The sequence below is a fragment of the Melozone crissalis genome, unplaced genomic scaffold, assembly GCF_028551555.1.
Source record: "Melozone crissalis strain CALT ecotype California unplaced genomic scaffold, PUWL_Pcris_2 ptg000161l_1, whole genome shotgun sequence".
NCBI lineage: Eukaryota > Metazoa > Chordata > Aves > Passeriformes > Passerellidae > Melozone > Melozone crissalis.
Window position 1 is genome coordinate 208774 of NW_026535932.1, and position 26497 is coordinate 235270.

A 26497-nucleotide genomic window follows, 5' to 3' on the forward strand; every position below is an offset into this window, starting at 1 on the left:
ATCTCAAATCCCAAGGCAGCCACAAGTGAACAAATTGCTAAGGAGCTGGAAAAAAATTGTCTTTATTAGACTGTGCTTGAAGTAATTTCATGTTGACATTATTAGAGTCTGTCTAAAAGTACCAGAAATTAAAAGTACCCATAAATTGAGAAGATGAAAGAATTTTTTAATGGGTGGATGACGCTTCTCACGCAATGCCAGCCTAAACATAGACTGGGAAACAAAAGCAGGACAATTCCTTTATCAGGAAAAAGTTCCACTTGCAAAAATATGTGTGGGAACTAATTAATGCAAAAAAAAAAAAAAAGGATGCTTCAAAAACCTCATAAAGTCAAAAATATCTATGGAGTTATAGCACCTGTTTTTCCACCTCAACATCCATGGGGCACATGGCTTCCAAACCACATTCACATTCTTCAGAAATTGTTTATCCAGTGATTTCAGTCATTGCAGGTGATGGATCAGACCCTTAAATGTACAAAATTCGGCTTGAAATTGAACTGAGCAACTCCATTTAATAAAAACTTCAATGTCCTGCACAACGCCCCTGCTGTACTGGGCTGGGAAGGTTCTGGAAAGTGACTTTTTTCCCTTTTTTCCCCTTTAGGTCAGGAAGGGGAAATTTTGGGGTTTATTTCCCAGATTATTCACTCTCCCAAATTCACTTTCCCACTCCTTGTGCTCTGTGTCCATTTGCATGGAGGGATTAATAGATAAAATAGATTGAATAGATAAAATACATTAAATAGATAGAATAGATAAAATCGATTGAATAGATTAAATTGATTAAATGGATTAAATAGATTGAATAGATTAAATAGATTACATAGTCTGTTGATGGTAGGTACAGAATACAAATCCCTTACATATGTTTCAATAAAAACAGATTTAAACTGACTTTTAAATCTGTTTTTATTGAAACATATGTAAGGGATCTGAAAAATACTTTTTAATTGATATTGCATCAATTTCACACCATAATAAAATTGTGATAGCACAGAAACATTATGTGTAACATTTTTATCAGCAAGTGCCGTATCTGGGGTGTCACTTAAGCTGACCACAAGGTCATTTTTATATTAAAAAAACTAGAAAAATCAGTCTGATCATAAATACAACTGCAGCAGTTCTGCTGGGCGGAACGCCGCCGCCCTTGGGTTCCTCGCGGATCCCAGGGAGCAACTCATCCCACCAGTCCCTCTGATTAATTGTTTGGAAAATTTGCCCATGGAAATATCTTTTCCAGCCCAGGCTCCTCTCAGTCTGGGACATTTTCATTCCCCAGCTTTCATTTTTTGGCTTTTCTGCCTCAAGCCGCAGGCGGAAAGAGGCCCCAGCGGAGTTCCTCTGCTCCCCGTGACCAGGGAATGGCTGGAGCAGTGTCAGGGGGGTTTGGGCTGGATTTTTCTGGAAAATTCTTCCCCCCAAGGGTGTTGGGCGCTGCCCAGGCTCCCCAGGGAACGGGCATGGCCCCAGGGCTGATCCAGGATGTTTGGGATGTTGGGATTTTGGGATTTTGTTTTGAGTGTAGGACCAGGAGCTGGATTGGATGACCTTTGAGGGTTTCTTCCACTGAGGATATTTTAGAATTCTATCCCATTTTTTGCTGAACTCTTCTCATCCCAAATTTGCAAATTTGCAAGTAAATAATTTTTATTAAACTTTAAACAAAGCACAAAACTTTTGAATATAAAACCCCACCTCTTTTGCCTGTGCTGTGTCGATTTGCACTGGCTCCACACTTGAATGTCAGGAGCCTTCCCCCGAGCTCCTCAAATATTTATATCTCAGCTCCAGGATGTTTTAATTTTCAAATAGATTTTATTTCATGGCTTTATTTTTCTTGGATCTTTTTTTGGTTGCCACAATGGCAAGTGTTGCTTCTGCCATATTAATATTCATTCAGATTCTCAAGAGTTTCAAAGATTCCAAATAGGGAACAAGATCTAAAATCTCTCAAGCTTAAACACCACAATTGCGCTTTTAAATACCCACAGAGGTGAGATGAAAAAATTGGGGGAAAATATCCTAGAAAGAGAAACAGATTTGAGAACCTGTTCAGTACTTCTCAAGAGCGTAAAAACCAATGAAGTAATTTTTATCAGATAAGTTGTGGTGACTTTTGGATGCACATTTTCCTCTGTGAAATCCTTGCATGGATTTGCACATAATTCTGCCCCAAGGGGAGGTACAAAGGAGAGAAAAACCACAATAAAACTCAAAATCAGATGCAACATCAGTTTAATGATAAACAGACAAGTAGCATTCAGCAAAAACAAAGGGAAAATATATATTTATGAAGGGAAAAGAAACCATTCCAACTGAGAGACAGAAAGCAAGACTCCACCTTTCCTTAATTCCTCAAAAAAACCCCTCCACTGACTGCTGGCAATCACAGCATCAAACTGCCATGAAATGCAAAATCAGAGACAAGGAAACTCATTCATAAGCAGGATTTTCAAGGCAGAAACAGGCTGGCACGAGACCAGACAGCACCTCCCTCCTTCCCTCCTTGGCAGGAGGGCTGGAGAGGACCAAAGCCTCTGGAAAGGCTGGCCAGCAGCTCCAGGGGACACTTGGCCTGGCGAGGCACTCGCTGGACGTGCGGCCTAGCTCTAGCAGGGCAGGCACCTGCGGCCGCAGTAGCGGCCACCAAGGCCAGAGAGCCCCGAGAGCCCAAAGCCCCCGGAGTTGATGGGCACTCCCTCCTCACTCAGGATGCTGCCCACAGCGGCGGAGGTGGAGGATCCCACGGCGGTGTTCTGGGGGAAGGAGCTGAGGATGGGCCCAGGCAGAGTGACCACCACGGGCGAGGGCTGGATCACCACGCGGGAGTCCTGGCACTGCCGCACACAGGGCTCGTTGCAGCTGTTGGCCAGCGGGGTGGGGCCGCAGGGCCGGCACAGGTCGTAGCAGGACATGGCTGGGGCTGGAGGAGAACCTGGAGAAGGCAGGGAAAGAACCCATGGGCTGTGAGGCACACAGGGAGATGCTGCTCACAGGAGGAAACACAGCCTGGGCAGAAGGGATAGCCTGGAGAGGGAGCAAGGGAGGAACCCAACAGCCCTGAGCCCAGAGAGTTCCCTGCAAAGAAATCCCAACATCTCTCACCTCTCCCCAGCAAAATACAACCACAAAAACCTGGTGAGAGCAGGATCAAGGAGAAAGACTCTCAGAGAGCACTACAGAGAGGCCAAGATTCCATTGAGGGCCAAGGCAGAAGAGAGAAGAGAAAGAAGAAAGAAGAGAAGAGAAGAGAAGAGAAGAGAAGAGAAGAGAAGAGAAGAGAAGAGAAGAGAAGAGAAGAGAATGAGAATAGTGAGGCAAAGGCCCTTGCAGCTCACCTGTGTCACCGAGGAGGAGAAGACAGGTGAAGTGGATGAAGGATCCTCACTTGCTCTGCCTTTTATACTGTACCCCACACAGCTCCAGGCCCACGGGCACCCACAGCATATGGAACGTGTTTACCAAGCTCATCCTGCATGCAAAACATCCCCAATTAGACAAATGGGGACACTGCAATGTTGCTTTTTCATTTCCCTGTGCAGGACATGCCCAGTCAGCCTCCCAGGCTCCTTTCAAGTGCCAGGATTAGAGGCCAAAACGTGTCTGGGGGCAGTGCCACGTCAGCAGGGCCAGGTGATGCAGCCGGTGCTGAGGAGTGTCCAACATCCCAAATAATTTCAGTCCTTTGCCCTCCAGGGCTGGACTTTAAAGTGTTTCCTGATGATGGGGGCAGGCTCCTCAGGGCCCTGAGGCTTCACCCTCGCCATTCCCCTGCGAGGGTCAGCTCTGTCCCTCATCTCTGTCCATCTCTAGGCTGGGCATCGCTGATCTGGCGTTGGCAGGGCTGGCCCAGGGGGAGTTTGGACTCACCGTCCCTGGAGGTGTCCAAGGGGAAACGACATGGCATTCTGTGCTTTGGGCTCTGTGACAAAGTGGGGATGGATCTCAGGTGGGACTCGATGTTCTGGGAGAGCTTTTCCAATCCCTGTAATCCCTTCATGGAAGGGACAAGCCCCAGTACGGCCCCATGGTGCCAATGTCCAGCAGAGGACATGGTGCTGCCTTGGCACTTGAAAGTCCTGCCCTGGAGGGCACCAGATGGTCAGTGGGGCTCTTCTCAGCCCTGGCTGCATCTCTGGCCCTGCTGACAAATCATTTTCCCTGGAAATATTTTGGCCTCTAATCCTGGCACTTGAAAGGAGCCTGGGAGGCTGACTGGGCACGTCCCGCAGAGGGAAATGAAAAGGCAGCGTTGCAGGGCAAAAATAAAAACACTAATTTTTGTAATTGGGATGTTTTGCATGTGAGATGAGCTTGGTAAACACATTCCCTGTGCAAAGACTGTCCCTGCGCCCGGGGCTGTGTGGGACAGTATAAAAGGCAGAGCAAGTGCAGGATCCCTCATCCACTTCTCCTGCCTTCTCCTCCTCGGTGACACAGGTGAGTGCTTTCCTCTCTTTCCATTTCTTTTCCTCTGTCTCTTCTGCTCCCACGGGGACTTTGGCTCAGTTTTGTTTTGCTGGGGCAATCTCCATTCTCTGTGCAACATTGGAGGGAGGTGGGAGAAGGTCTTGTCTGTGGTTTTAGGGTCCTCTTGGGGACTGCAATTCCCTGTCCTTTCTATCTCCCTCTCAGGGCTGTCTCTTCTCCCCAGACTCTGCTCTTTCTCCTATGAGCAGCAACTCCCTGTGTGCCTCACAACCCATGGGTGCTTTCCTGCCTTCTCCAGGTTCTCCTCCAGCCCCAGCCATGTCCTGCTACGACCTGTGCCGGCCCTGCGGCCCCACCCCACTCGCCAACAGCTGCAACGAGCCCTGTGTGCGGCAGTGCCAGGACTCCCGCGTGGTGATCCAGCCCTCGCCCGTGGTGGTCACCCTGCCTGGGCCCATCCTCAGCTCCTTCCCCCAGAACACCGCCGTGGGATCCTCCACCTCCGCCGCCGTGGGCAGCATCCTCAGCGAGTCTGGGGTCCCCATCAACTCGGGGGGCTTTGGGCTCTCGGGGCTCTCCGGCCTCGGTGGCCGCTACTGCGGCCGCAGGTGCCTGCCCTGCTAGAGCCGGGCCGCACGTCCAGTGAGTGCCTCGCCAGGCCAAGTGTCCCCTGGAGCTGCTGGCCAGCCTTTCCAGAGGCCTTGGGGCCCCTCCTGACAAGGAGGGAGGCCAACGTGCCCACCTGAGGCTTCTGCTTGTCCTGCTTTCTCCTGCGCCTCCCCGGGCACTGCCGTGCCCTGCTCTGCTGGCCCAGGGGCTCAGCCCCAGCCCAGCCCAGCCCCGGGCTCCTGCTGCTCCCTCTGGTCCCGTGCCCAGGACAGGCAGACGTGTGTCCCACTGCTGGCCAAGCCTGCCTGCCCACCCCTGCTTTGGTTCTGTCTTCACACTCAATAAAGTTCACTCTGCATTGGAACTGGAGTCTCCTGGAGTTCCTTTCATTTTGGGATCCCCAGCTAAAGCTGCTCGATGGGGGAGGTCACAAAAGCACAGTTTTTGGGGTTGGATTGCACTTCCAGAGGTTACATGGCCCAACCCTTGCTCAGGTGGGACAGCCTTGAGGGAGTTGCTTTAGATGCCAATGGTTTCTCAATCCATCCAAGGATGGACGCCCCATAATAAACTCCCTGGTCCATGTGTTCCATCACTCAGTAGAAAACGTTTCCTTGAACACCTTCCATGGCTCATGTCTTGTGGGAGAGGTTTGACAGAGACTACTTTGAGCCAGAGAGGAGTTTGAGAGGAGGATCCGTGTTCAACCCTGAAAGAATTTCCTACCAAGGTCATTGACACAGAAACCAAGAAAGAAACATGGAGAAATAAGAGAAACCTGCAACTGCCTGTTCCAATAAACACTTTGCTTGCCTTTCCTGACCAATGAGTAAACTTATGACTTTTGTAAGAATGTCTAAAAAGCATTCATGCTATAATAAAACCAGGTTTGAAACCTTCTGAAAATGGAGTGTTACTCTGTGTTGAGAACATCTCAAAGGCAATGTCCTTCATCCAACAGAATCTCAAGGAGTTGTTACCCTTCACTTCTGCCACCATAGCATCCCCTGTGCCCTCCTGTCCCTCTCGGAGGGCTCAGGGCTGCAGGCACAGCTCAGGAGGTCACTGGGACATGTTGGACACGAGGAGAACATTGCTGGAGTGTTGAGTTGTGTGGGTAATGATGCAGAAGAGGACAAGGTGCTCCTGCTTCCTCCCACACCTTCTTCTCCCTGTCATTCAGGGAATCACAGAATTGTGGAATATCCAGATTGGAAGGGACCCAGAAATCATCAAATCCAACTCCTGACCCGGCACAGACACCCCAAAATCCCACCCTGTGCCTGAGGGTGTTGTCCAAACACAAGAAGTGACCTTCACTCCACCTGGAGCAGAAGAACAGAGGGGTGAGAGAACATTCCAGGGATGGAGGGGTCAGAGACCATTCCAGGGATGGAGATCCAGAGACCATTCAGGGGCAGAGGGCAGGGAATGGAGGGTCCAGAGACCATTCCAGGGAACGGAGGGATCACAGATCATTCCAGTCATGGAGGACAGAGAATGGGGGGACCAGAGACCATTCCAGGCATGGAGGGCAGGGAATGAAGGTCTCAAAGACCACTAAGGGCACCCCCTCAGTGCTGACCACAGGATGAGGCCAGGCCAGGTGGACCCTGCATGTCTGAGTGTGGTGACAGGATGGAAGAGGAGCCCATGATCTCGCTGTCTGCTTGCCTCCAGTGTTTTCCTGCTGACATTCCCAGACCATGAGTCCTTCTGATGTGTTTTGATGTCTCCTTGGAGAGCTCTGCAGGCTCTTTCCACCGCCTGCTGCTGAGTTTGGGTGTAGGCTCCCAGAAGGGTTTTGGAGATTTGGGGATGGAGAAGGACCAGTGGAAAAGGCCTGACAAGGACACTTGGTGCTGGGTGGGGCTGGTGGGAGCAGAGTTAGGATGTCTTCGAGAGGACTTTCTGCTCCTGTTGTCTTGGGGATGCTGGGGGTTCTCCACGAAGGCATGGAAGGGCAGAGAGCACATGGATTTGTCTGGATGTGAAATCCCTGATTCTTCAGAGTGTCCAAGGTGGCAGGGAAGTTTACACCCAGCTCTGCTGGACTTGAGTATTCAGTTACCCAGTAGATGAGGTGACTCCTGTCACAGAAAACACATTTTAAAGCGTGGCTTGTTATTTTAGGGGTGCCAGAAAAAATGCCCGGACCATTCTGGGAGTCCTAAAGTGAGGCCCTACAGGGCAAAGGGCCTGGAGTGCCCTGGTGAAATAGGACAGTCCCCAAAACCAGCTGCATCACCTGGCCCTGCTGACGTGGCACTGCCCCCAGACACGTTTTGGCCTCTAATCCTGGCACTTGAAAGGAGCCTGGGAGGCTGACAGGGCATGTCCTGCACAGGGAAATGAAATGAAAAAACAGCATTGCAGTGTCCCCATTTCTCTAATGGGGATGTTTTGCATGCAGGATGAGCTTGGTAAACACGTTCCATGTGCTGAGGGTGCCTGTGGGCCCTGGGCTGTGTGGGACAGTATAAAAGGCAGAGGAAGAGAGGATCCCTCATCCACTTCTCCTGTCTTCTCCTCCTCGGTGACACAGGTGAGCTGCAAGGGCCTTTGCCTCCCTCTTCTCCTTCTCTTTGTCTTTGCCTTCATCCCTGGCCTTGCTGCTGTGCAGCTCCTGCTGAGAACTTTGCTCCCACATCCTTCTCCCAGCCCCTGCTCACTGCGAGGAGTTGGGAGAAGCTCTTGGGCTCTTTGCAGGAAGCCATGGAGATGAGGCTCCTGATCCTATCATCCTCTCTGTTCCCTGTCCCTTCCCTCGGCCTCTGCTCCTTCTCCTGCTGAGGCCGTGCCTCACGTTCTGCCTGTGCCTTCTCCAGGTTCTCCTCCAGCCCCAGCCATGTCCTGCTACGACCTGTGCCGGCCCTGCGGCCCCACCCCGCTGGCCAACAGCTGCAACGAGCCCTGTGTGCGGCAGTGCCAGGACTCGCGGGTCATCATCGAGCCATCCCCTGTGGTGGTCACCCTGCCTGGGCCCATCCTCAGCTCCTTCCCCCAGAACACCGCCGTGGGATCCTCCACCTCCGCCGCCGTGGGCAGCATCCTCAGCGAGTCCGGGGTCCCCATCAACTCCGGGGGCTTTGGGCTCTCGGGGCTCTCCGGCCTCGGTGGCCGCTACTGCGGCCGCAGGTGCCTGCCCTGCTAGAGCTGGGCCGCACGTCCAGCGAGTGCCTCGCCAGGCCAAGTGTCCCCTGGAGCTGCTGGCCAGCCTTTCCAGAGGCCTTGGGGCCCCTCCTGACAAGGAGGGAGGCAAACGTGCCCACCTGAGGCTTCTGCTTGTCCTGCTTTCTCCTGCGCCTCCCCGGGCACTGCTGTGCCCTGCTCTGCTGGCCCAGGGGCTCAGCCCCAGCCCAGCCCCGGGCTCCTGCTACTCCCGCTGGCCCCGTGCCCAGGACAGGCAGATGTGTGTCCCACTGCTGGCCACGCCTGCCTGCCCACCCCTTCTTTGGTTCTGACTTCACACTCAATAAAGTTCACTCTGCATTGGGACTGGAGTCTCCTGGAGTTCCTGCCCTGCTGGGATGTGCAGCTCAAGCTGCTCCATGGGTGGGGGTGATGGCCTGGGGGTGTTTGGGTGGTTAAAGGCCAGGGTTGGACCTTTCTCACACCTGGGCAAGGTGAGAACCTCCAAGGCAATCGCTGGAAGTGCCATAGGGCAGTGGAGCGTGTGTGGCCTTGTGTGAGTGTGCACAGGGTGACCAAGAGTGCCCCAGGGGACATCTGAGCCAGGCTGAGGTAGGGGATGTGCTGAGGTGGGTGTGTAATGAGGACATGGGACAGGGATGGGCACACAGGGACCACGATTCCTCCTCTGAGGGTGTGTGGCCTTGTGTGAGTGTGCACAGGGTGACCAGGAGTTGCCCCAGGGGACATTTGAGCCAGGCTGAGGTTGGACAACTTCCAGCTCATCAGTCAAGCCGCCGACCCGATGTTTCTGTTCCAGTTTCACCCACCTGCCCAAGGCCATGATTGTGTTTTACCACCTACCCCTGGACCTTTGCCTTCCCTCCTCCAGCACTTCTCCCCAGCCCTGGATGCAGAGGGAGTCCCAAATGCATTGAAGGGACATTTGCCCAACTGCCAAAGTCAACGTGATGCCCAGTTTTCTTTTCCTGCATTCTGTGGAGTGTTTCTCCCCAGGGAATGGGGTGTGCCTGGCCCTGCAGCCACCTGGTGACAGTCAAAGCCCTATTTGGGGCATCAGTGTCTGAAATAAATCCATCCTGCCAAGTTCCTCTGTCTCTTTATCTGCTGTGGAAATGTCCTCCTGTCCTTGCCCGAGCCAAGAAGGGACATTGGAGCAACAGGGTCAAAATGGAACCAGGGAAGGGAGACAACACCCCCAGGACACCCCTGAGAGATTGGGGTTGGTGGGGACACCCAGGGCTTCATGGAGACCCTCAGTGAGCAGGGATGGGTGAGGGAGAAGGGCAGAGGGCTGGAAATGCCTTTGTTGCGCTCAGTGTTTTGCCTGTGGAAGGGATTTAAGTGGAAATACCTGGATGGAAACGTGGTGTGTGTGTTTTTTGAAGAAAATCTCTCTGTTAGATCTGCCCTGCCACACCTGGGGGTTTTCAGCTGAATGAGTTTGTTTGCAGAAACTTCTCCTGTCAACCTGAGACCTCCCTTCATCCTCCTGGATGAGGAATCTGGCTTGGACCTCTGGGATTTCAGATTTTTCTGCCTCTGATGGAGCCCCAGCCTCACTGGAACAGGAGTTTTGCCCCATTTGCCCTGAGGGGTGTCACGGTGGTGCCTGGGCAGGGCTGTCACCGCTCCTGGGGACACCAGCTCTGCCCTTGCCCCAGGAAATGCAGCTCAGAGAGTGGAATCCTTCCCTTGCTCATCGCTGGGGACATCCTGGCCCCTGCTGCTGCCCAGGCTGGGTTTGTGGGCACTGCCAGCCCTCAGCTGCTCCCTGTGTCCTGCTTGGAAACATTCCTGAGTATTTGGGACCTGATCTGGTCAGAGGCAGGGGGGAAAAAGGAGTGGAGGGATGGCCCTGAGGAATGGGAGAAGAAAGAGTTTTGAAGTCAGATGTTCTCATTAAGGAGTGTTTTCTGCAAGATAATGACCCTGACTAATATTTGTTAGGAAATAATATTTGTTGGGAAAGCAGCGTCCTTCCTTCTGGAACTGTCCTGTTCTGCTGATTGGAGACCTCCAGGCAATGCTGAAAGAGGTGAAAGGCAGGAGAAACAAGATCATTTCTTCCAAAGGCAATGTGAGATCCCAAAGAAAGTTCAAAACCAACCCATGCAGTCTCTCTGATGAATAAATGATGTCTAAGAAGGCTTGAAAAGCCTTGGAGTCACAGGGAGCAACGTCTACGGCCAGTCCCCACCACAGCCAGCCCTTTAATCCTGGGTTTATAATAAAAAAAACTTCATTTATCACTCCAAAGGCTCAGAGCTGCCTCAGGAGGGGAAGATGCTGACATCACCTGGAAATACAGCACCACTCCACCCAGCTGGCTAAAACATCAGCCTGGTTCTGGCTGAAAAATACCCTAAAAACATTTTGTCCTCTAATGCTGGCACTTGAAAGGAGCCAGTTTGGCTGAATGGGCATGTCCTGCACAGCGAAATGAAAAGGCAGCCTCGAAGGGAGCGTAAACAACCTTCAGTTTACTTAATTGGGGATGCTTTGCATAAAATATGAGCTTGTTGGTAAACACGTTCCATGTGCAGATGCGCGTCGGGCCCGGGGCTGTGTGGGACAGTATAAAAGGCAGAGCAAGTGAGGATCCCTCATCCACTTCTCCTGCCTTCTCCTCCTCGGTGACACAGGTGAGCTGCAAGGGCCTTTGCCTCACCTCACTCTTCTCTTCTCTTCTCTTCTCTTCTCTTCTCTTCTCTTCTCTTCTCTTCTCTTCTCTTCTCTTCTGCCTTGGCTCCCAATGGAATCTTGGCCTCTCTGTAGTGCTCTCTGAGAGTCTTTCTCCTTGATCCTGCTCTCACCAGGTTTTTGTGGTTGTATTTTGCTGGGGAGAGGTGAGAGATGTTGGGATTTCTTTGCAGGGAACTCTCTGGGCTCAGGGCTGTTGGGTTCCTCCCTTGCTCCCTCTCCAGGCTATCCCTTCTGCCCAGGCTGTGTTTCCTCCTGTGAGCAGCATCTCCCTGTGTGCCTCACAGCCCATGGGTTCTTTCCCTGCCTTCTCCAGGTTCTCCTCCAGCCCCAGCCATGTCCTGCTACGACCTGTGCCGGCCCTGCGGCCCCACCCCGCTGGCCAACAGCTGCAACGAGCCCTGTGTGCGGCAGTGCCAGGACTCCCGCGTGGTGATCCAGCCCTCGCCCGTGGTGGTCACTCTGCCCGGGCCCATCCTCAGCTCCTTCCCCCAGAACACCGCCGTGGGATCCTCCACCTCCGCCGCTGTGGGCAGCATCCTGAGTGAGGAGGGAGTGCCCATCAACTCCGGGGGCTTTGGGCTCTCGGGGCTCTCCGGCCTCGGTGGCCGCTACTGCGGCCGCAGGTGCCTGCCCTGCTAGAGCTGGGCCGCACGTCCAGTGAGTGCCTCGCCAGGCCAAGTGTCCCCTGGAGCTGCTGGCCAGCCTTTCCAGAGGCCTCAGGCCCCTCCTGACAAGGAGGCTGGCCACCTGAGGCTTCTGCTTGTCCTGCTTTCCTCTGTGCCCAGGCCAGGCAGACATGTGTGTCCCACAGTCGGCCAGGCCCTGCTGCTGGGTCAGCCTGGCCCGGGCCCTGCCCATCCCTGCTTTGGTTCTGTCTTCACACTCAATAAAGTTCACTCTGCATTGGAACTGGAGTCTCCTGGAGTTCCTTCCATTGTGGGATCCCCAGCTAAAGCTGCTCCATGTAGGTGCTGTGATGCCCTGGGGTGTATGGGTGGGATTGAAAGGAAGTGTGGCCTAGTCACTGTGCACAGGAGGTGCTCCAGGGGACATTTGATCCAGGAGGGGGTTTGGATATTGGGTTCCAGCTGATGAGGCAAAATGGTGTTCCTTCCATTTTGGGATCACCAGCTAAAGCTGTTCTGTGGGCGATGTGATGCCCTGGGGTGTTTGGGTAGGATTGGAGGCAGTGTGGCCTTTGTCATTGTGCCCCAGGGGACATTTGGCTCAGGAGGGAGGTTGGACATTGGGTTCCAGTTGATGAGGCAAAACATTGACCTTCCAGAAGAGATTTCTGTGAGGATTTACAGGCACATTCCCAAAGCCTTTATTGTGCATTTCCAGCTATGAGTGGTTGTTTTCCTTGCCTGCATCCAAACCTGGGAGAACCCAAGGTTCTGAGGTGAAGTGTGGCACCAGAGCTGGTGAAGAAAGAGAAATGTGAGTCCTGTGCCAGATATTGTCAGTGTGGAAATGGACTGAGCATGGGTCACTCATCTGGAGGAATCCCAGAGTCCCCAAGGCTGGAAAAAAGCTCCAAGACCAAGTGGCCAGTCAACACAGCAGAGCTCTGCAGGTCTGCTCCAGACACCTGCTCCTTCAGGACACGGTGACACACGAAATGAGTCCACAGCAATTACTGCTCCCTACCACAGGACAATTTGAGTGCGGGATAAGATGGATCCACTGCTCCCTTCTAGGCCTGGGTACAGGTCCAGACCTTGTTACCATCACTACTGCCCTCCCTCAGAGAGGGATCATAGTCCCTGTGTGTCCATCCCTGTCCCATGTCCACGTCACACACCCACCCTCAACATGTCCCCAACCTCAGATGTCCCCTGGGGCAACTCCTGGTCACCCTGTGCACACTCACACAAGGCCACACACCCTCAGAGGAGGAATCGTGGTCCCTGTGTGCCCATCCCTGTCCCATGTCCTCATTACACACCCACCTCAGCACATCCCCTACCTCAGCCTGGCTCAGATGTCCCCTGGGGCACTCTTGGTCACCCTGTGCACACTCACACAAGGCCACACACCCTCCACTGCCCTATGGCACTTCCAGCGATTGCCTTGGAGGTTCTCACCTTGCCCAGGTGTGAGAAAGGTCCAACCCTGGCCTTTAACCACCCAAACACCCCCAGGCCATCACCCCCACCCATGGAGCAGCTTGAGCTGCACATCCCAGCAGGGCAGGAACTCCAGGAGACTCCAGTCCCAATGCAGAGTGAACTTTATTGAGTGTGAAGACAGAACCAAAGAAGGGGTGGGCAGGCAGGCGTGGCCAGCAGTGGGACACACGTCTGCCTGTCCTGGGCACGGGGCCAGAGGGAGCAGCAGGAGCCCGGGGCTGGGCTGGGCTGGGGCTGAGCCCCTGGGCCAGCAGAGCAGGGCACGGCAGTGCCCGGGGAGGCGCAGGAGAAAGCAGGACAAGCAGAAGCCTCAGGTGGGCACGTTGGCCTCCCTCCTTGTCAGGAGGGGCCCCAAGGCCTCTGGAAAGGCTGGCCAGCAGCTCCAGGGGACACTTGGCCTGGCGAGGCACTCGCTGGACGTGCGGCCCGGCTCTAGCAGGGCAGGCACCTGCGGCCGCAGTAGCGGCCACCGAGGCCGGAGAGCCCCGAGAGCCCAAAGCCCCCGGAGTTGATGGGGACCCCGGACTCGCTGAGGATGCTGCCCACGGCGGCGGAGGTGGAGGATCCCACGGCGGTGTTCTGGGGGAAGGAGCTGAGGATGGGCCCAGGCAGGGTGACCACCACAGGGGATGGCTCGATGATGACCCGCGAGTCCTGGCACTGCCGCACACAGGGCTCGTTGCAGCTGTTGGCCAGCGGGGTGGGGCCGCAGGGCCGGCACAGGTCGTAGCAGGACATGGCTGGGGCTGGAGGAGAACCTGGAGAAGGCACAGGCAGAACGTGAGGCATGGCCTCAGCAGGAGAAGGAGCAGAGGCCGAGGGAACGGACAGGGAACAGGGAGGAAGAAAGGATCAGGAGCCTCATCCCCATGGTGTCCTGCAAAGAGCCCAAGAGCTTCTCCCAACTCCTCACAGTGAGCAGGGGCTGGGAGAAGGATGTGGGAGCAAAGTTCTCAGCAGGAGCTGCACAGTAGCAAGGCCAGGGATGAAGGCAAAGGGAAAAAGGAGAAGGAGAAGGAGAAGGAGAAGGAGAAGGAGAAGGAGAAGGAGAAGGAGAAGGAGAAGGAGACAGCAAAGGCCGTTTCAGCTCACCTGTGTCACCGAGGAGAAGAAGACAGGAGAGGTGGATGAGGGATCCTCTGCTCAGAGTGGGTTTTATACTGTCCCACACAGCCCCAGGGCCAGGCTTTGCTCATGGGATGTGTTTCCCAAGCTCATCCTGCATGGAAAACACTCCCTTCCTCCAGCACCAACCTTTGATTTGGGGCTGCAACGCTCCTTCCCCATTTCCTTGCTGCTGGCATCCCCATTCCACGCTGGAACCTCGTTTTGTGTGACTTAATTAGAGATCAAAGGCCTCTCCTGGCCAGCACTGTTGATTCAGGTAATTCCGGCCTTTGTGGCCATCTCCTTGGAAAGCAAAGTGTTTTTCCTCGTCTGTCTGGCAGTTTAGTCACTGCCTCGTCTGTCTTGTGGCCATTTCCAAATTAAAACCATGCCAGACTCATCCCAGATAGCTCCAGATTCACACAGCATTTGCATGTTTTGCATAAATGTAATTGCAGCTATTTTTCCGTGTGTTTTCAGATTGTGCCACATGTCTGGTTTGAATCTCTCATCGAGAATGAAGCCCTGCTTTAGGTGAGAGCCTAATTAGGTCACAAACCCGGCTTGGCACCAATTTTTTTTTTTAGTTTTTCAGTCAACATTCAGCATTTTATTCCAGAAACCACCTCATGATTTATAGTTTATTGTGTCACCACCTTCAGCTCGTGTAGAACCTCCAAGCACATTTAATAACCAAAATCGGAATTTTTTAAAATGTGGGTTTTTTCCAAGTCAGCTTCACACTTTAAGGGGGATTAATTCCCCCTTGACCCTCAGAGCAACTTCTGCAAAGTCTCCAGGAATGGTTTTTCTTTCTCTTTTTCCAGCGGGGAGCTGAATTCTGTTTTTCAGTGGAAATAAAACATTCAGCAGCTGGTGTTGGCTGTGGGCTACTGGGCAAGTTGCTTCCCTGGCCTAATTAGGGCTGGAATGAGCTCAGGTTTGATGTCCCGGCACCACAGTTTAGAGGCCAGGGTGGCCACTGGTGACACCTTGACGGCCCTGCTGTAGGACAGGAATGGGAGCAATTGGGAACACAGGGCTGGTGGCATCCCTGCAATTGCTGGGACACCTAATTTTGGTTGATTTATGGCCATCCCCAAAGCCAGAACCCCAAATGCTTCATTCAGGTGGTGCAGCCAACAATCATTTCAGCTCAACTCGGATAATTTGAGCGGGTAATTTTGGCTAACCAAGGGGAGGAAGTCTCCAGCTTCAATTTTTCCGCCCCAAAACATTTCTGAGGAGAGAAATGTTTCATTTTATTCATTAAAGCAGAGCTTAGCGCATCATGATTGCAGCAAAACAAGAATTAAACTGACCATGAAGGGATAAAATTATTCAATCCCCAGACTGGGGGCTTTATTTTTAGAATTATTCGACGATTTCAGTTCAGAGAAGGACCAAATTAATTGGGAATGCTTGCTGTGGTGATTGAGGCTGAAGAAATTATCAATTCCAGGATGTGATCCATTCCAGGCCAGGCTGGATGGGATATTGAGCAACCTGACCCTGTGGGAGGTGGCCCTGCCCGTGGAAGGGGTTGGGACAAGGTGATTTTTAAGGTCCCTTCCACCCCAAATCATTCCGTGACTCCACAACTAAGGGGAATTTTCTTTAGGTAGTATTTTTTTAATTTAAAAAAATGAATTATTTTAGGAAGTATTTTTTATATTAAACGAAAAGAAAAGGATGTTTCACTGGAAGCTCCCTCCCAGCAGTATCAGAACCTCCATCTCTCATTTAGTTTCACCCCACATCCCAAAGCCTTGGAGGTGTCTGTCTGCAGAACAACTGAGGCTCTTCAGCTTCTTGAAAGGGAAGAACTTCAAAGCCAATCCCAAATATTCATTAAATGGTTGAGACACACAGAGTGCATCAGCCATGGAAATATTGCAGCTACAATGCAAAATTGGGATGGTTTTGTCACTTGGGCAACAACGTCACCCGAAATTTGGTTACTCCCCGGGCAGACAGCATTTGACAGCGTCAGAACCCAGGATTATTAATTTTTTCATCAAAAAGTCGTTTTGTGTGTCATATTAACCTCCCACGGAGCCTCTGGAGCGGATCCAAGGCTGCTTGGGATTCTTGTGACAATTTCAGGCAGCAGCAGTGGGAACAAAACGAGGTGGGGATGGGGAAAGGGGGGGTCCAGCAGGGCCCTGCTCAGGTGAGACCTCACCTGCAGAGCTGGAGCTGCTGGAGAGAGCCCAGAGGAGGCTGCAGGATCAGAAGGATGGAGCAGCTCTGCTGGGAGAACTGGGAATGTTCAGCCTGGAGAAGATTTGGAGTGACCTGATTATGGCCTTGGAGGACTTGAAGGGGCAACGAGGAACTGGGGGAGAGACAATTCCCAAGGGATGGGGTGCCAGGACAAGGGGGAAAGGGTTCAGACTGACAGGGAGAAAATTTAGATGGGATTTTGGGAAAGTTCAGACCCACAGAAAAGAAATTTAGGTGGGATTTTGGGAAGGTTCACACCAACAGAAAGGGAATTTAGGTGGGATTTTGGGAAGGTTCAGACTGACAGAAAGGAAATTTAGATGGGATTTTGGGAAGGTTCAGACTGACAGAAAGGAAATTTAGGTGGGATTTTGGGAAGGAATCCTCCCTGGGAGAGTGGGGAGGTTCCAGCAGGGGTTATGGATGGATACTCCATCCTTGGAAGTGTCCAAAGCCAGTCTGGAGCACCTAGGGATGGTGGGAATGTTCCTGTCCATGGCAGGGGGGGAAATGAGATGAGTTTCACAGTCCCTTCCATCCCAAACATTCCATGATTTCCTGGGAGACTGACAGGAAATCACAGCACAAAGCCAGGGAATGGATTTGTGAAACCCAGGGAAAGGAGTTTATTTGCTTCTCCCTGGATGCAGGTTATTCCATTAATTATAATGGATTTCATTCCATTGAATTTATTCCATTCCTGGGATTTAATTTATTCCATTCTTGGGATTTCATTAATTCCATTATTGGGATTTAGTTTATTCCATTATTGGGAATTCATTTACTCCACTATTGGGATTTAATTTCGTCGACTATTGGGATTTAATTTATTCCATTATTTGGCTTCAAAATGCACGCAACATAGGAAATAATAAAATTTAAAAACGCCTTACAAGGCCGAGAATCCTGACCTGATTAGGAGCTGATTACTGGAATGACAGCTGAGCTCTGATCTGTTTATCTTTGAGGGTTTTTATTGCTCAACCCATGGGTGGCTGAAGCCAATTCCACGCTGGGGATAATGACACAGGGATGTGCAAACCATTAATGAGCACCTGGGATGGCACTTTTGGGATCAGAGTCGCTGCCTCGGGGCTCTCCCTGTCCCAACTCGTCATTTAAGAGGGATTTAAAGAGGGGAAAAAAAAATAAAAATTGTGCTGGATTAAAGGAGCAGGTAAAAAACAAATCTGGCTGTAGGGAAGGGCAGAGCTCGGGGACACCGGGCACTTTCCCTGCCTTGCTACCTGGGCTGAAAGATGCAGGTTTTGGTAAGATGACCCCAAAATGAGGTCGGGAATGAGGATTTTGTCAACCCCGGGGCAGCTCTCGGACCCTGAATGGGGGTGATGCTCAAAGAGTCGCAGAGCACGACGAGGGTGCCCAGAAATGTCCTTTATTAAAGAAAAAGAAATAAAATCCCAATTTCTGTGTGGGCAGAACAATTCCCTCGGCCTTTCCTCCATCCTTTCGGGGATACTTTTATATTTATATTTATATTTATATTTATATTTATATTTATATTTATATTTATATTTATATTTATGTTTTATATATGTGTATACATGTTATAATATTATAAAATATATATACATTATATATAAAATTATATATGTAATTATATATATTTTATTAGACGTAAAATGTATATCCGAAATAATCTGAATATTGGGAGATTTCAGTAGGAAAAGGGCTCATGCTCCACCCCTTTCCCCGAAAATCATTGAGTGCCCATTTTTATTCCTATTTCCCCTTTTTTAAATAATTCATCCTATTGCTCTCCGGAATTATTCCTGCAAAAATGGGTGACTCTGCAAAGTCCCCAAGGCAACGCCAGTCCCCGGGAACAGCCCCGGGAAGTTTTGGATTAAAGGATTTCAAAGCCCTTTGCAAACTCTCATGAATGATTTATTCATGTAAAACACTCATTAGCAGCTTTTAGAGATGCAGCAGGATTGCAGGAGCACAAAGAGAGTCACAAAGTCACACCGAAGGACGTGGCAGGGTTGGTAATGGATATTCTCTGGTCATAAAGAGATATTTTTAAAATACATAATCAAATAAATAAATAATATAAAATAATATAATATATTAAATATATTGTATAAATTTATTGTATAAAAATAAATCTATAATAAAATATAGAATAAAAATACAACCATTAAATATATTTTTATGTTTATATAAATATATTTAAATATTTGTATATTCATATAAAATACAAGTATATGAATAAACATTGAATCTATTGTATATTTATAATTAATAATATAATGTTATGAATATAATACAGTATAAATATTCATTATATTTATAATAAATATTACTCCATTATAAATACACTAATTATTAAATAATCATATATCTTATTATAATGATCATATTAATAAATATAAATATTTTCTCTTGTTTGATTTCAATTTGAAAACTTTGGGGTTTTACTTCTGTCAGATTTCCCAGAACAGGCAAATGCTGGAATTTGTTACAGAGAAAACCTGGACATTTGACAACATTGATTCCTCAGGAATTACACAAGCAGGGAATAATTGTTAAATCAAAATGTGGAGATCATTCCTGGTTAATTCTGGATTTAGGGGAAGGGGCTCAGAGTTGATTTTTCATAAAGGAATAACAAATAAAGAACTTTGATTAAGATTTAATAAAAATGGGGGCTTGTCAGGAGAAGGAATTGAGGAAAAAAAAAAGATTTTTCAGTTTAATTCTGAGCCTTGCAGTCTCAGAAAAAAAACCAAAAAAACCAAAAAAAACCAAAAACCCACCAAAAAAATCCCCAAACCTTCTGGAATTCTGGGATAAAAAACAGCCCTGAGGAAGGTCAGAAATGCAAAGAGGGCCAGTGTGACCCACAAGGAGAGAATGCAGAACTCAGTCCTGAAAAATTAATCTGGAAGTAATTAACACCTCACGCACACACAAAAGGCTTCGTTAATATTTCAATTAATTGAAAAAAATTTCAACATCTTCACCCTCCTGTTTTTATTATTATTATTATTTATTTGCGTGGTTTCACCCCTCTTTAACTGCTAAAAGCCGATAAACCCGCGCTGATATGATTATTCCTTGGCAGCGCGGCCTTTCCTAAGGGGTGATTTTTGAGGCGGGATTTTCATTAAAAAGGAATTATTTTCTGCCTGGGGATCATTACCCCATCCACGGCAGCAATTTGGAGGCCCCACTAATTGCAGATTTCTTAAGTGGTAGCTTCAGGTTTCGAAAGACATAAACAAAGGCCGGGGTTTTAATTAGGGATGGGGCCTTGAAGGCCTCACGCAGCTTCAGGAAACTCAGCATTTTTTTTTTTTGAGGGGAAAATGGAAAGAAATCAAAGTTTGCTGGTCATTCTGAGGGAGAAATTCGGGATAAAAATGTTCTGTGGGAGGGTGGGGATGTTTTGCAGGGAATTGTGGATTCTCCATCCCTGGAAGTGTCCAAGGCCTGGCTGAATGTGGCCTGTGCTCCTGGGAGGGCTTGGAATTAAATAATTTTAAAAGATCCTTCTTTAAACTATTCCAGGACTGCACAAAACACACCAGGAGAACATGACTATGCAGAACACTTCGAAAACTGAATAATTTATTAAAATAAAACCCAGGGCTGTGTTTACTGGCGCAGATTTCCAGGCCCCAACTGGAAAAGCCATTTCAGGACACGTCCAAAAGTACTCCCAGCCCTTCCCTAAATCCCTTTCAGGGCTTGGAGCTCCCACTTCTTCATTCCAAGGTGATCCTGGAATTTGGGGGTTCTCCTTCCTCCCACGGATCTGTGGAACCGCAGCCAAGGCCTGCAGGAGCTGCTGGAATTCAAATCTGGATTTGAAATAAATGGAAATAAATGGCAGCCCGGTTCACTGCAGGTTCCTCTGGCTGCTCCCGGGGTGACCTCGTAGGATTCATTTGCCTCCTGTGCTTCCCTACACCCAGATAATAACTGGAATTAAAATCTGCCAAAGGCGACGGAAAATCCATCTGCCAGGGAAGGGCCCAGGAGATTTTTTATAGAGGGACCAAAAATGCAGAGGGAGCAGAAATCCCCGCGAGTTCCAGAATGTTCTGCAGCACAAGGGGCTGGGAAAAGGGGAGTGCTCACAGAACACCAGCTCCAAGTTCATCAAATCCAACCTCTGATGGATAAACCTTCAGGTTCAAGGTTTATCTGCACTTGGCCACGCATTGTGTGAATTTTATATAAATGCAATTAATTATTGTCTTTAAAAATAGTGTCAAGCAGCAAGAAATGTGGGTTCTGAAAGGAAATAAAATGTAAAAATATAAGAAGCAAAAATGTAGAAACACAGAAATAAATATATAGAAATAGAAATATATAGATATATTAAAATATGCGTAAATATATGTATATATAAATATATACATAAAATATAAATCTGTAAATATAGAGAAATATAGGAATATAAAAATATAAAAAATTAAGCATTTTAAAATATAAAAAAATGAAAATATAAAAATATGTATTAGTGTCCTTTTATATCTTCATAAATGACATTTCAGCTGAATTAATCCTGTGGAACAGCTTTCTTATAACCTTAGGCTTGTTAATTAGAGTTAAATCTTGGGACATTCCCACCTGCCTTGGACACTTCCAGGGATGGGATATCCACAATTCTCATTCCTCTTTCCCAGGATTCACATCCCAAGCGAGGTGCCAGGAAGTTGAGCTGCCTCCCTTTGTTCCTAATTATTATTTACTCTCCATTTTCCCTCCCAGCATAAATTGTCTGCAGCCTGAGAGGGGTCCTAAGGCAAAAGCATTTGTGGGCACTTGGGAACAAAAGGGTTCGGGCTGATCGCAAGAGATTTATGCAGATTTGGGCATCAAGGATGAAACAGGGAGGTGGAATTGTGCTTTTAAGGGTGTCTCTGAATATTTAAATGATCCCCATCCCGGTATTCCAATAGGATTTCAATTAAGGAGAGTTTTTAGGTAGTAAATAAATGAAATTGTCTGGGTGCTGTTATCCCAAAATATTCCTGGCTACACAACCGGTGGCTCCCTCAGAAATCTGTTTTTGAGGGAATCCTGATTTGTGTCTTTATTATGATTTTTCTGTCATTGATTTCCTCTTTAAAATCTCAATAAAAACATTTTAAATCCATGTCTGGCTCACTCAAAATGTTGATAAACTACCCGCCGCCATTTTCTCCAATATTTAAGTGGTTCCATGTAATTTGTCCTAAATAACGTTTTCATCAGGACAGAACAATTTCTTGTCTACTTTCCCCCCGCCCCTTAATTCTGCCCCAGAAAACCTGGATGATTCCAACTTTCCTTTTCCCACAACTTTATCCTTTCCAACCCAAAAACTGGGGGGAAAGGGAGAAAAAAAAACCCCAAAAAACAAAATCAAGGCCATGTGAGGCTGTGATTTCACCTTGAGTCAGGAGCCAGAACCGTGGGTGGGATTTGGATGCCTTTAATTGTGCTGGGGTCAAACCCTGCAAAGCCCAGGAGCAAATCCAGATGTTCCACTTAAACCCCATCCCAGGATTTGTAAGGAGAGGATGGGAGATAAGGCTGAGCTTTCTCCATGAGGTCACTGACACCATGAAATTAAAGATTTATTGAGAATTCATGAGATTTCTTGAGAATTCATGGAATTTATTGAGAATTCTGGCATGGTGAATTTTTTTTTTCTCCTTATCCATAGATGTAGGGGTACAACTGATGCCCCTGGGAGTGGTTTTGGAAATAAAAAAAAAAAAATCCAGGCTGGGAAATCATAAAAATAATTCAGTTCCCTGCTAGGAAATGATGCCACTGCAGCTCCCTTTCACAGAACCTGAGAGGGAAAACCCAATGCCAATAAAAGAACCCTTGATCAGGCCCCGAAATAACTGAAATGTGGTCAATTAGCAGCAGATCGAGCCCTGTTTTTGGCCCTTGAAAGGGCAAAGTGAATCCTGCCCGGAGGGCGTAGCACGCTCTGGGAAGCTCCGGGAGGGAACAAACACAAACAGGGAGCAAAACAGTTTCATTACTCGCAGAAGTTATGCAGGCAGCAAAGTTTGTTTTGCAACTAATTAAGACTTCATGCAAAGAGGGTGTCACATCCTCCAGGCGCTTCGGGGACGTGTATAAAAGCATTTGCTACGTAGAAGCCTCCCTAATCACTTTTCTTTTCCTCTCCTCCTTGGGTGATCCTGGTAAGTCAATTTTGAATCAATTATTGAATTTTAAATCAATTATTATTTTATTATTGCTATTGTTGTTATTGCTATCTGAATCTCAAATGACAGGGCGAGCTCCTGAAAGGACAAGGGGGTGTTTTAGCAGAAAAAGCCTTTTTATTATCCTTTAGTTTGGAGTTAATTGAAGTTTTACACTTCAGAGGGGAGAGCTCAGGAAAGCAGGGAGGGCACAGAAAACTCCCTCTGAATCCTAAAGAGTCTCAGTAATTCCATGGTGCTCTTTTCATATTCTAAAGAGTCAGTGTCATTAAAGAAATTATCATTTAAAATTTAATTTCTACGATGTTCTCACCCTCAGCTGTCTTCCAGGAGGCTCCCGTGTCTTTTAAGTTGGAGAACTCGCCCTAAATATTTTCCCAATCCTGCAGAGAGCAGAACACAGATTTTCCTTACTCAAAATCCACTTTACTGCTGGCTTCAGTTAAAATATATTTCTATTTTGAATTCCAAATGTAGAAGGAACATCCCAGCGCTCCTTTTTCACCTCCTTTTAGGAGTTCTGGGATGATAGTATGGAAGCACTGGAAGATCCCAACCCCCAGACCAATCTTCTTTTCTCAAAGCCAAAATTGGCCATTCCAGATCCAGCTTTTCAGCTGGAAAAATACCCCGTGGTTGTCTTCTCCTCACCTTGAAGTCTAAGGAGATTTGACCTGAATTAATTGGAAAAAAACTCAGAATTTTTAATTTCGGAAGGTTAAAATGGGATGTTCAGGTGGAGACGTGAGAAATCCCCCCTGGATTTTGTCTCCCTCACAGATTCCTGGGGTGAAGTGGGGAATTATTTAGGAAATCACTTCAAACCCCCCTTTGCCAGCCCTTAATTTCTCCCCCAGCAGCTCCACAGAGCTAAAATTAGGAAAATGAGGAAAATTATCCCTTCTCCCTCCGTGTTTTCCTTGCCCAATCCATGTGGGCACAATCCAGGGCAAGCACGGCCTTCAATCCATAATTAAACCATGCCCAGGGAAAATCTGGCCTCGATATCAGGCTGGGTTTAAAGTGCTCTGGGATTTCAAATATTCAGCTGATCCCTAATGAGACCCATAAAAAATGGGTGGATCTCCATCCTGGATCTCACTGTTCCACTTGGAACAGGGTGGGAGGAGGACACGAGCTCCAACCTCCACACTGGGGATTTAAATGAGGATTAAAACCTGAGTTGAAAATCTGGGATTGAGTTGGGAGTCGTGGTTTTCCACTGGCAAGAGGGGTGGGACAGACACAGCGAAAATCCCAGGAAGAGAAACAATGGGATAAAAGATTTTGGGGTTAAAATGGTGATGGTCTGAAAAATACCATTATGTTGAAAAGCAGGAAGTTCAACCAGCAAGGAAAAGAGCTCCTGGTTGGAAAACTAAACTGGACAAATTCAGCTCCGACCTGAGATCTTTGGAATTCCCAATTCCCCATAACCGCGTTACCAAAACTCCGCTATTTATCCCAGATATTTCCTGCCACACCAAGGATAGTTTTTCCTCATTTTCCCCTCTTTTCCTGCTCAATTCCAGGTCAAATTCAACTCCCACCTGAATTCCTGCTCAATTCCTGCCAAATTCAACTCCCACCTGAGCTCTCTCTAATTCCCAATTTCTCATAAATTCCCATAACCGCGTAACTTAACCCAGGTATTTATCCCAGATATTTCCTGCCACACTGAGGATGTTTTTTTCTCATTTTTCCCTCTTTTCTTGCTCCTTTCCAGCTCTGCCCTGCCAAATTCAACTCCCACTCGTTCTCTCTGTAATTCCCAATTTCCCATAAATTCCCATAACCGCTCTACCAAAACGCCGCTATTTATCCCAGATGTTTACCACCACACCGAGGAATATTTTTCTCATTTTTCCCTCTTTCCCTGCTCCTTTCCAGCTCTGCCCTGCCCCATGTCTCCCTTTCACGAGTGCTGCCTGCCCCCGGGCCTGGCGTGCCCCGAGCCCTTCGCCGTGACCCGCAACGAGACCTGCGTCATCAAGTACCCCGACACTGTGGTGGACATCGTGGAGCCCGACTTTCCCCCCTACTCCGTCATCTACCCCGGGCCCACGCTGACCACCTTCCCCCAGCAGACCCTGGTGGGCTCCACGGGCCTGCTGGACATCAGGAACTTCCTGGGCTCCCAGGGATTCCTTGGGTTTGGGGGTAGGTGCGCTTTGGGCTCAGTTGCGGACGCCTCCTTTCGGGGCGCTTTGGGGGTTTTTAATCCTTTTCCTCCTCACTCATCCCAGTTTTGTTGTGGAACTTGCAGGCCAACCTAAACCTTGCCTGGATATCTGTGGATAGACTGAAAAAGCACAACTGAGCAGTCAGACAGAGCCCGACCAAAGTTTATGGATAATGGATTGTAGAAGTGCCGAGCTCCCGAGGTTCCCATGGAGTCCATAAATCCAGGGATTCCTGGCACTAGACCCGCCTGAGGACTAGAATTTCCAAACTACGAAAAAACTGAAATTTCTCTATTTACCTCATTCCAAATTAGGACAAGCCAAAGTCCACAATTTTCCAAGAAATCAGATTTTAAAAATACATATATATCCTTTTTTTTCTTTTTTTTTTCTTTTTTTTTTTTTTTGGTTTGCTAAAATCTGTGTGTCAATAAATTTGTTTTTATGCCAACACGGATGTTTTATTATCAATTTCTCTCAAAATAAAAAAAATTACAAAATCCACTCAAACAATATGACTGAAAATCTTGGGTTCCAAAATGAAATTTTTCCCAAATTTCTCTTCATTTGCAAATTTTGCTGAACAAGAACTAAAAAAAAAAAAAAAAAAAAGAAATAAATCAGCTCTACTTGGCATTTCTGAAAATTAGGAATTTGTAGTTCCTTGCTGTGCTTTATTTCTGCTTAGCCTCACTATGTAACGCTCTCCCAGCTTCTTTTCCTGCCTTTATCTCATTTAATGTAAGGGGAAAAAAAAGCCAAAATCAAAATATTTACAGCAATTGTAAGAGCAAATCTCTTTGCAAAATCCTTCTGCTAAAATCTATGAAAATCATGGGGGTGGGGATTTGTTGTGGACGCTCCTGGAATTCTTTGATTTTATCCTTTCCAGTGAGTTTTGCATTTGTGAATTGAGCTTCTCGTTCCCATTAAATGCTGTCATGCAGATGCACTTTTGGGTTTTGGTTTTTTAGGATGGTTTCGGGTGGAAGGGACCCCAAAAAAATCATCCAGTGCCACATTCCCCCATCCCAGGTGGATCCAACCTGGCCTTGGGCACTTCCAGGGATGGGGAATCCATGGAATCACCTGGGCCAGGGAAGGATTTATCCCTAAAATCCCATCCAAACCAGCCAAGGGAATTCTGGAATGGTTTGGGATGGAAATGAACCTGAAATCCCAAAAAATCCCACCCCAATTCCCCTATCCTAGGTGGGTCCAACCTGGCCTTGGACACTTCCAAGGATGGAAAATCCATGGAATATCCTGGGACCCTCACAGGGAACAATTCCAACCCAAATCCCACCCAAATTTCCCCTTTTTCATTCTGAGCCCACCCCCCTGTCCAGTCACTCCAGTTCTGGTGGAAAACTTTCTCCTCTACATTTAATTTTGACCCTTTTTGGTCGCCGAAGTGACTTTGGGACTTTTCCTGAGGCTCAAGCCCTCCCACATCACCATTAACCAAACCACCATGCAAAATTGAGGAGATTTTGCCTTTTTCCAGAGTTGATCTAGCCTGGATTTTGGGGTGAAATTCTGCTGCCTCTGGGAGCTGGGCCCAGCACAAAAATGCAGATTTTTTTTTTTGTTTAGTTAATTGAAGCCCTGGAATGAATTTTCCAGCTGACTCGTGAGGCTGTTCCCCAAAAATAGGACAAAAATCCTGGGCCAAGCGTGTTCAGGCAGGAGCTGTTACCCTCCCTGGGGCACCAGGCTAGGACAAGTTGGGCAAGGATGA

The 26497-nt window shown here is 48.4% G+C and overlaps 5 protein-coding genes across 5 annotated transcripts; 3 read left to right on the forward strand and 2 right to left on the reverse strand.

Annotated features, from left to right (window-relative positions):
- Positions 1–2615: 2615 nt before the first annotated feature.
- Positions 2616–2939, reverse strand: LOC128948797 (feather keratin 1). Its single transcript, XM_054293572.1, has one exon. It carries the CDS (start codon positions 2919–2921, stop codon positions 2616–2618), a length of 306 nt encoding a protein of 101 aa, XP_054149547.1. The 5' UTR covers positions 2922–2939.
- Positions 2940–4737: 1798 nt separating this feature from the next.
- Positions 4738–5061, forward strand: LOC128948801 (feather keratin 1-like). The gene has a single exon (XM_054293577.1). It carries the CDS (start codon positions 4756–4758, stop codon positions 5059–5061), a length of 306 nt encoding a protein of 101 aa, XP_054149552.1. The 5' UTR covers positions 4738–4755.
- Positions 5062–7876: 2815 nt separating this feature from the next.
- On the forward strand, positions 7877–8200 carry LOC128948798 (feather beta keratin-like). Its single transcript, XM_054293574.1, has one exon. It carries the CDS (start codon positions 7895–7897, stop codon positions 8198–8200), a length of 306 nt encoding a protein of 101 aa, XP_054149549.1. The 5' UTR covers positions 7877–7894.
- Positions 8201–11220: 3020 nt separating this feature from the next.
- On the forward strand, positions 11221–11544 carry LOC128948799 (feather keratin 1). Its single transcript, XM_054293575.1, has one exon. It carries the CDS (start codon positions 11239–11241, stop codon positions 11542–11544), a length of 306 nt encoding a protein of 101 aa, XP_054149550.1. The 5' UTR covers positions 11221–11238.
- Positions 11545–13469: 1925 nt separating this feature from the next.
- On the reverse strand, positions 13470–17776 carry LOC128948800 (feather beta keratin-like). Its single transcript, XM_054293576.1, has 2 exons — positions 17743–17776; positions 13470–13777 (listed from the first exon to the last, which is right to left on the reverse strand). The coding sequence occupies exon 2, from the start codon at positions 13773–13775 to the stop codon at positions 13470–13472; it is 306 nt and encodes a 101-aa protein (XP_054149551.1). The 5' UTR covers positions 13776–13777; positions 17743–17776.
- Positions 17777–26497: the final 8721 nt, after the last annotated feature.

Coding starts and splice junctions, on each gene's coding strand:
- LOC128948797 (XM_054293572.1), bottom strand. CDS start 2,921: ATGTCCTGCTACGACCTGTGCCGGCCCTGCGGCCCCACCCCGCTGGCC.
- LOC128948801 (XM_054293577.1), top strand. CDS start 4,756: ATGTCCTGCTACGACCTGTGCCGGCCCTGCGGCCCCACCCCACTCGCC.
- LOC128948798 (XM_054293574.1), top strand. CDS start 7,895: ATGTCCTGCTACGACCTGTGCCGGCCCTGCGGCCCCACCCCGCTGGCC.
- LOC128948799 (XM_054293575.1), top strand. CDS start 11,239: ATGTCCTGCTACGACCTGTGCCGGCCCTGCGGCCCCACCCCGCTGGCC.
- LOC128948800 (XM_054293576.1), bottom strand. CDS start 13,775: ATGTCCTGCTACGACCTGTGCCGGCCCTGCGGCCCCACCCCGCTGGCC.